Source organism: Pyxicephalus adspersus, chromosome 6 (assembly GCF_032062135.1).
Source record: "Pyxicephalus adspersus chromosome 6, UCB_Pads_2.0, whole genome shotgun sequence".
NCBI classification, from domain to species: Eukaryota; Metazoa; Chordata; class Amphibia; order Anura; family Pyxicephalidae; genus Pyxicephalus; species Pyxicephalus adspersus.
This window is the reverse complement of record NC_092863.1, coordinates 85798799-85808275: the sequence shown is the minus strand read 5'-3', so window position 1 is coordinate 85808275 and position 9477 is coordinate 85798799. Positions and strand designations below refer to the sequence as shown.

At 40.0% G+C, this 9477-nt stretch overlaps 1 protein-coding gene across 2 annotated transcripts; it reads left to right on the top strand.

The window, feature by feature from the left end:
* The first annotated feature begins 237 nt into the window (after positions 1–237).
* Positions 238–8785, top strand: SKA1 (spindle and kinetochore associated complex subunit 1). 2 transcript variants are annotated; one of them, XM_072416462.1, is made up of 7 exons: positions 238–331; positions 1494–1593; positions 3253–3377; positions 4575–4666; positions 6111–6248; positions 7012–7181; positions 8179–8785. In XM_072416462.1, the coding sequence occupies exons 2-7, from the start codon at positions 1506–1508 to the stop codon at positions 8325–8327; spliced, it is 762 nt and encodes a 253-aa protein (XP_072272563.1). In that variant the 5' UTR covers positions 238–331; positions 1494–1505; the 3' UTR covers positions 8328–8785. The 2 variants fall into 2 exon arrangements, with proteins under 2 accessions (XP_072272563.1, XP_072272564.1); XM_072416463.1 differs by having other exon boundaries at positions 261–313.
* The last annotated feature ends 692 nt before the right edge of the window (positions 8786–9477 follow it).

The window sequence follows — 9477 nt, the reverse complement described above, 5'->3', positions numbered from 1 at the left end:
ATTGCTGTCACTGTAATGTTTGACATAGTTTTGATAACGTTTTATATTGTTACGGTACAAATCGAACACTTCTGCATCTAGGTGTCCTCATCTACTGTCTTTGCGTGCGCCTTGTAAGAACCAGCCAATTGGTCTCCACAAAGATGGCTGACTGGTTATATTGCTGAGTCGGTAGTGGAGACAATATTTGAGTAGTGCAGTTGGCGCTCTGGTGTTTGGAGAGCGGTGATTGGTGGTCGCACTTGGCGCTGTGACGATGATTGGTTGGAGGTGACTGGCGGGATTGTTTGTATCGGAAGGCTGTGGCTGGCAGGTCGGTGCTGGAACTCTGGTAATTCCGTGTGACAGGTCTCTCCGGTTCTATAGAGTGAAGGGGAGGGCGGGTAATAGTGATTGATTTCGGTATTCAGACTTTAGCTTCCCCAAAGCTACGTGTCAATGGTTAAAGAGGCCCTGTCACTAGAACAATCACTGTAGCTACTTATTTTGTATAAACAATGCTTTATTTATAACCAACAATACCAATTTTATTAATAAAATGCAGATTTAAAAGGTCTGTCTGCCCTCCCCTGGGCTTTTCAGTCGCAATGACAGATTTGCAGCTTATAATGTAATGATGATGTTTGAAGCAGTAACAGCTAAAAGCTAACGTACAGAGCTGCAACCAATCATATGTATTTAAAGAGCGCCGTCGCTATGGTTACAGACCTCTGTCCTGATCATTTGACGCAGTGGCCAGCGGAGGATATCCAGTGATATCAATGTAGATTGATGATCAGGGGAGTGCTGTGCACATGTCGGTGTTTCACCCGAAACTGCGGATGCGTAAAATCAGCTTTTTTTTCCCTTTTCATGAAAAAAAAGGCTCTTTCTGCCCATGCCTGAGATGGTCGGGCGTGTGCAGAAAGAGCAGCCAAGAGGCTCCTGGGATGCGTGATGTAGATATTCTGGGAGGCTCTGCACTCCCATTCATTCTCCATTACCTAGGGGTCAGGGGTCTGCAACCTGCGGCTCCGGAGTCGCATGCGGCTCTTCAGCCTCCTTGTTGTGGCTCCCTTTGGCTGCCGCGGGGAGATCTCTGATGGGGGATCCCCTTCCTCCCAGGACACTGCGGAGGAGGGGGATTCCCTATCCGGTGTTCTAATGAAAAAAATCTATAAATACATTTTTTATATTCATATTATCTACTAGAACCCCTGTTCGGACATATTTCTGTAAGTTACAGGTCTACAATTTAAAAAAAAAAAATCATGAAAAACAGTGGATCACTTTTGGTACAGAAATCTAGACCTCAGTGTAACGCTCAGGTGGTTAAAGGGTTGTCTACCCTTTTATGTAAGGTGGAAATTCTGAGTTTAGGTACGCTTTAATACCTAGATGTGTTTTTCATGGTTCTGCTCACTCTATAATACATATGGCACTAGTTTGGACTGACCCATATATTGTACCATAGGCGTATTTACCTCTGTGCTGACCTCTCCTCATCCTTGCAGAATTTCCTGAGAATGGATGCCGCAGAATTGGAAGATTTGTGTTCTCATTTTAATTCGAAGATTTCTATTATCAAGAAGACTCTACAGCTCCGACACATTGGTATGATTTTTATCCAAGCAGAATATTTCATTGTTATTAAAGTCTTTATGTTTTCCTAGCATGCTTCTAAGGCTGGGTACACACGTGCAATAATTGTTGTTGGAAAAGATCCTCTTCTCCATAGAGCAGAACATACAGCGCTGTTCTGCTCTATGGAGAAGAGGGGAGGGAGAACGATGGAGCGGCACCCCGCTGTGCTCTCTCCCCTTTATTATTATTATTACACAGTATTTATATAGCGCCATCATATTACGCAGCGCTGTACAAAGTCCATAGTCATGTCACTAACTGTCCCTCAAGGGATCTCACGATCTAATGTTCCTACCATAGTCATACGTGATTATTGTAGTCAAAGGTCATTTTTGAGGGGAAGCCAATTAACCTAACTGCATGTTTTTGAGATGTGGTAGAAAACTGGAGGAATCCCACACAGACACAGGGAGAACCTGCAAACTCCATGCGTATAGTGTTCCAGCTGGGATTCGAACCTGGGACCTAGCACTGCAAAGGCACCACTGAGCCACCGAGCTGCCCCTTCACCTAAATTAATCTTCATCCATGAATGACGTAGGCCGTCCGCTGTACATATGTCACATTCTCATCTGATACTAGCACTGAGTCAATTATCCAAGAATCATCTGACGTGTCTATGTAGTCTAATGCTACGTACACACATGCAATAATTATTGTTGGAAAATAAACAATTAATGACAGATCAATGATTATTCACGATTATTTTGAATGATCACATAGTACACGATTCTGTGTTCAAAGATAATACACCAATAATATACACACACTAGATATGATTGTTTAAACGATGCAGGAAGTGACGTGTACTGGAGAAAGTGTACTGCAGAGCCATCCACTATCACTGAACGACTGTACACAACAGATAGCTAACGATTGTCGCCCAATCAGATCAGCCGGTAACGGTCGTTCGTTTCCAGCGACATTCTTCGTTCATTGGCGTCCTTGGCCAGTTGTTCACTCTTTTTGTTAAAGATTATCGGATGATTGGTCGTTAGTTGTTCGTTTCCAATGATAATTATTGCACATGTGTACGTAGCCTAAGAAACAAATGAAGATTGTTAAAACCTTAAGTTATCAATGAAAATATGCACAGTGCATCCTGAGTTTTATTAAGCAGGTCAAATGCAGCCTTAGAATAGTCTTTTATATTGCAACACTGAACAAAATGGGAATCATCTGATCACTATTAACACAGAGCCACCTAAACATCTGAGAGTTGGTACCAACTGGAAATAAAAAATATCAGCCCACCATCTGGGAAGTATAATGTTCCTTTCTCTATCGGTGATGTGTAAAGTCTCCAGCCGCTGCTCCTGCAAAGATTCCATTTTAAGCAATGCTAATCCTTAACCATGGAGCATTCACTGATAATAAAATTGCTGCATACACATATAAATTACATTGTCCCTGGTTCTGTTGACATGTGACATGTACTTTGCAATATACGTGCAAAGAGATTTCAATTGCAGCTTTTTCTAAAGAAAAAAACCTCAAACTCCTACCAATGACAGTAGGGCATACCGTATTTTTTAATATTTTGCAATAAACGTTCATTCTAGAATACATTTGGACCTCTCTTTGTGATTTGATTTATTCTCATCTTCTTGTTTGTCTTCTTGTGAATAGGACAGGATCCACCACTGAGGAATACACTCAATAAAGTGGCCTATGAACTTCATTTACTGTGTGATCTCCTCAATAAACTAGAAACAGAAGTTCAGTATCAAGAATCAGTTGCCAACTCTTTAAAGGTAAGATAATTTCTGGTTATCAGGTTTAGCTAATATTATGTATATGTCCAATCTCTTAGATTGAAAGCTCTTTGTTGCAGGGTCCTCTCCTCCTGTGTCACTGTCTGTATCTGCCTGTCATTTACAACCCCTATTTAATGTACAGCGCTGCATAATATATTGCGCTATATTAATACTGCTTAATTATAATGATAATAATAATTAAAATCAATACTTAATGGTTAAACTGCTGTTTAAAACACTAAGGTTAAAACAGGATTGATGTTTTTATGACCTCTCTGAGCCAAAATCTTGGTGCTAGAATTAGATGGTGACCCTGGTTGGCTCATATAGGCACCTCTGGGTGCTCTCAATATTTTTGGGTTTAGGCGCTTTGTAGGTGAGTTGCGTCTGTTTGTAAAACCCCATTGAAATAAAAGTGTAAATGGTTACTAAAAATTATTCAGCCCAGTGTTTAGGGAACAAGGGCTGGTACACCTTGATTGATCTGCTGTGATTTTGTGATCAACATTATTAGAAACCCCAAACCAGCGCGCAGACTTGTAATATATAATATGCCATTGTAATGTGTTTCCATCATTGCTGAGGGGCTAAGCTGGCATGGTAAAGGAGCTCATTATGTTTTACTATACAGACCACATATACTCACATTCTCCTAGACTGTAAGCTCTTCGGGGCAGAGTCCTCTCCTCCTCCTGTGTCACTGTCTGTATTCGTCTGTCATTTTCAAACCCTATTTAATGTACAGCACTGTGTAATATGTTGGCGCTTTATGAATCCTGTTTATTGATAGTAATATTAAAAATAATAAATTCACTGGCCTGTATCAAAACACATGTCAAGTCCTGTCACACGCTGGCTTTGTCCCTCATCTACAATACAAGCACATAATGTTACAGCACAGTAACTCATAATCACATGTAGGTAAATCCTAATCGGAGGTACTGTACATGTCTGATCATTTCATGGACTGCAGAAGCAGATGAACCCCTTAGGGCTGGACAAAAGTCTAACTTCACATCTGATCGTACCTCACCTTAGGATGTACAAAGCCTCAAATCTTGTGAATTGATTATTTATGCCAGTGATCTTCTGAAAATATTTCAATGCCGTTTTTTTTTTATTCTGCATATAAGGACCCAGTGCTATACATTTACTATTTTTTGGGTAAAAATTTCCTATTTTATCCTTATTTAGGAGCTACAAACCACTCTTGAGAAAGATTTCAAAGAAGCAGCTCATCTGAATGAGAACATTCCAGTGCACCTGCCTAAGAAAGTCTCCAGCAGGTATAATGAAAGGAAAGAGACCAATATAATAAATTGTGTAGTCAGCAATGGGACTCTGTTCTGTTCCCACAAATGATTTTGGTTATTTCCAGGTGTCTTCCAGTTGTAACTGTTTCTTCTCACTGTATAAATACCATAAATAATTGGTTTAGGTACTTTAACCCCCCATCTGCATGACATTCAGTTTGATAAAGCACAGTGTGTTACAAACAGCCATCTATTTTTTCAGGATATGGTTTAAGAATACATTTTCCCAATGTCCATGCTCATTCAACTTTTGTAAATTACATACAATTCCTCTAACACTACCATCATGTCATTGTGCCAGCACAACTGCCTATGGTCTATACCAGGGTCTTACATTGACAGGGTGACAATACCTGAACACAATTCAGAGACAGCCATCACACTATAGTGGGAAGTGCTTGACCTTTCTGGCAGGATCACTAAATATATTATCATATTTGCAGATTTAATTGGACTTTTTACAACTTGACATTAAATTGGATCTCTACTCACCTATGCACCAAGAATGTGACATCTGCAAATTTGCTTGTGGGACTGCAGCTGTGTTCATTGGCCAAGGCAAGAGTTTCGGTCGGGACTTGTATGTGGCATGGCCACTCTGCAATCGGCTATGTTATATGGCAGAGTCATTAATGACACAAACAGCTAAGCTAAGTAAGACTGCGCCATCAATGAAGTTTTTCCAAGCTTTGCTGACAGTGTGACAGTTAAGCTGATAAGGTCTACAGATATTTCCAAACTAATTTATTCAGACTGACGAGATGATAAAGTGCAGTGCAGAGATGACAAGAATGGACAGTCTGACCTACAGATATTGCATATCTTCAAGGAATTCACAAGATTGATCTGTGCAGCTTGGTACAAATACAATTGTGTTTATGTATGTTGCTGCCATCTAGTGGACATAGCACGCATGTTCACATTTTATTTATATGAACTATATAGCAAGATAAAAAAATGCAACTAAATACATGTTGATCCTCACAGAAACCTAGAGAGATGATATCTTTATGTGCTCTATCACTGTTGCCCCTAAGACTACAGAACACATCCTTTATTGAATGGAGAAGGGGGTGTATTTTGCAGTTCTATCCTAATGTGATAATACGTCTTCTCTCTAGATACTGTACAGTGTATGTGCATTAGCACGCTAGTACAGGAACTGTGCAACTGGCAAAATCACTAGGTGAAAATAAAGGAACTGAAAAATATAGGAATAATGCCACCACCACAAGGACTAAGAAGCTGCAATATTTTACAATTTTCTTCAGCAGTTTACATAGAACGTAAATATGCATGTATTGTTACAAGTATTTATTACTTTGTAATTACATTCAGCAGCTTGGTACATAGAACCATTCATATAATTCACTTTACACCTTGATGGCTCTAATATTTTCTGTTACTTGTTTCATAGCAGTCCAGCTGCAAATGAAGAAGCTCCAGTGGAAGTAAAGGTTGCTGCTCCAGAGCCAATAAAGAAACCAACCAAGGAAAAACATGTAATCAAGGAGATGGAGCTGATAACCGTTCAGGAATTTAACGGTGTCCCTGCGTAAGTAGAAATAAAAATTAAAGAGCAGCAACTCCATCCGTAAAGAGACATGCTTGCCTTTTGCTTGCCATCCAGTATCTCAGGGTGTAAAGGCTTCTGGTGTTCACTCCTCCTTCTGTTTGTTAATAAAGCTTTGAAAGGGCTTCTTCCAATCACGTTCTACTCTTACTTGCTTTGTCATACTGCTCTCTGCTAGCCTGGATGGCTTTCAGTGTGTAAAAGCAAGCCAAAGGACATCAGGTCACCTCTGCTTTAGTTGTAGGGGACTCTGATCATCTGGACTGTTTATCTGCAGTCAGTTTTTCCATCCAGCACCTGTTAACATTCCTAGTTGCTAAAGGATGCTTTATAGTGCTTTCTATTCTATTTAGATTGGTGCAAATGAAGCAAAGACTTTTGAACAGCAGGAAAGTAGCTGTTCACCTAACTTGTAAAAAAAAAATTTAGGTGGACCTGTTTTTTGAAGTATGTGCCCAACCTAACTTTAGGAATCTGATTTCAGTGACTTTGAAAAGTTAAATCACCTACGGGAGTGTTAGCCTTTCACTGATTTCTGTGGGGAAGACTTACTATTTATCATTTATATTTATCATCAATCTTCACTTGGCCCACCACCTGAGCTTAGTGTATGAACCCGTGGTGGATATGATGTGAGGCAGTCAAGGCTGTGGCAGAGCCTATCTTGCAGTAAACTGAAACCTTTTGATGCGTAAATTCACCTCCCGTCAGTATACCTGCTTTTTAATTTGTTTCTGTTTGACAGATATATGAAGAACCGTCTGACATACGATCAGATTAACAGTCTTATTGAGGAAATCAACAAGGCCGTTGTTGGTAAATACAAAATCATGCAGCAGCCACTAAAAACTCTCAATAATTTTGCCAGGAAGCAGCTCGGACGGTTTAAAGAGGAGGAATCAAAAGACACAAAAGGTAGGTCATGTCTAGTCTGTGCCGGAAATAGGCAAGCAACTCCTAAATTAGTAGAGACTTTCTTGTTTAAGAGGGGGGGAAAAATGCAGCAACTGCTTCCAGCTACCTAAAGGGCCGGACATATCCAGCGTTAATCCAGCTTACTGAAAAAAGTATTGTCTATGATAATGTAGTGGTGTGTTGACTGTAGGAAGAAGTGGAGTAGTGAATGCCAATACTTTACACTGGATGAAGGTCACAAAATATTCTGTAAGAAGTTCGAGTCTAGCCGATGCCATACCATCTTTGTCAGGAGGGCTTTGGTTCATCTTCATACGGACAGCACAGTGGCTCAGAGGTTAGCACTCTGGCCTCTGCAGCGCTACCACCCAGGTTCCTATCTTGGCCAGGACACTATCTGCATGGAGTTTGCAGGTTCTCCCCGTGTTTTTGTGGGTTTCCATGGGGTACTATGGATTCCTCCCACATTCCAAAAAACATGTCATTAGGTTAATTGGCTTCCCCACAAAATTGTCTTAGACTAATGACATTTGACTATGGTAGAGACATTATATTGTGAGCCCCTTTGGGGGACAGCTAGTGACATGACTATGGACTTTGTAAAGCTCTGCTTCAGTGCTGTATAAATACAGGATAATAATATAATGAGTATGGAAAGTAAAAAATGGTAGCGACATAGTAGGAAATGAATGCCGGCGCCAACTCTGTCTAAGCTTGGATGCAACCTGACACAGGCTGGATCCAAACATGCATGAAGAATGTGCAGTGGGAAAGCGCCAGTGTAAGTGGGTGCGAGGATTGTCAAGGGGTGTTGTCATTTTGTTCTGAATTGCCTTTGTGACAGAGACTCTTCAAACAGCAGAAGTTTTTTTTCAAGCCAAAGTGTGTGTGGCGCCCCAGGAATCTTTGTACATTAGAGTATTTCAGATTCCTCCTAGCCAGTTACATAAACAAACCGAGTACATAACGATTTGTGATTCATCTTTATTTCCCTCAGGTCAGTTTTTTATTGTTGAGCAAGACATCAAAGAATTCACCCAATTGAAGGTGGATAAAAGATTCCATGGAATGCTGAACATCCTGCGACATTGCCATCGAATGCGGGAACTGCGCGGAAAAGGAATAGTGCGCTATGTTATATGTTAATATCTGAGCACACATCACAAAGTAAAGCAATCAGGAAATCCTAAATCATTATGACATTTTATTAATTTTTAAAAGAGAAATTACTTTGGCTGCCATTACTGGGCTCTCCTGAAAATGCTGGCTGCCGTTTGTATATATTTTGTAGAATGCACTCCCAGGACAACGGATAACTAATTATGACCACATAATAATCTTCAAACTCGCCTGAATAACAAGCAGCAACTTTCCACAAACGTGATGCTGTCTCAGCATATTTGGAGACGCTTCCTATTTTTTTGTATCCACAGTCTTAGCATTGCATTAGGGCCGCTTTACTGCACGCAGGAATTAGCATCTCCTGGTGCCGGCTTATAGAAAGGGATTCCAGCATAGCTGACTATGTATTGTGACTTTCTATATCTTTGTTGTAACTACATTTCTTATATATTTATTATTCTTATTAAATAATTTTACCTGCACTATCCAGTGTGCTTTGTGTTTGTTTTTGTTGCCTTACAAAATATTCTTTTCTACTTTGGGTGATATATGAATTTCATTGCTGAGGCAATGATATAGCAAAAGGCAAATAATATAGCAGCAGGCATATTCTGAATCCATGCCTGTGTTGTTTCCTTATACATTCTGAAAACTGTTTACTAGATAAACTTGTTCTTTAGGGCTAACCAACTGTAACCAAACTTTTTTTTTTTTTTGGTTTTAGGGGCTGATTTATTGGTTGTGATCTATCCCGGCGACTTTTGTTTTACCATCTACCTTTAAAAGGTGTCTTTAGTCTATACTTGAGAGCTGTTCACTTTAAAATGTCCTGCTTTTATTATTAATTATAATAATAATAATACACTATTTATATGGCAGCAACATATTATACAGATCTGTACACAAAATAGGGTTTTGCATGCAAATGACAGATACAGTGATACAGGAGGAGAGGACCCTGCTCAGAAGAGCTTACAATCTAGGAGGTGGGGGAAATATCACACAATAGGAGGGGAGATATGTAATGGAGGGAAGTAGTGAGGGTTTTAAGGGACAGAAGATGGGTAGTTTAAAAAATGGGTTTTGGCTGCTCTTTTAAATGAGCAAGGAGCAAGCTGAATAGGACAAGAAGGACCATTCCAAAGAGTCAGGGCAGCTCTAGAGAAGTTTTGGA

Bases quoted from the DNA above. Each gene is read 5' to 3' on its own strand.
- SKA1 (XM_072416462.1), top strand. From the start codon at position 1,506: ATGGATGCCGCAGAATTGGAAGATTTGTGTTCTCATTTTAATTCGAAG. The intron at 3,378-4,574 runs GTAAGATAATTT...ATCCTTATTTAG, and splicing joins CAGTTGCCAACTCTTTAAAG to GAGCTACAAACCACTCTTGA. The intron at 7,182-8,178 runs GTAGGTCATGTC...TATTTCCCTCAG, and splicing joins GGAATCAAAAGACACAAAAG to GTCAGTTTTTTATTGTTGAG.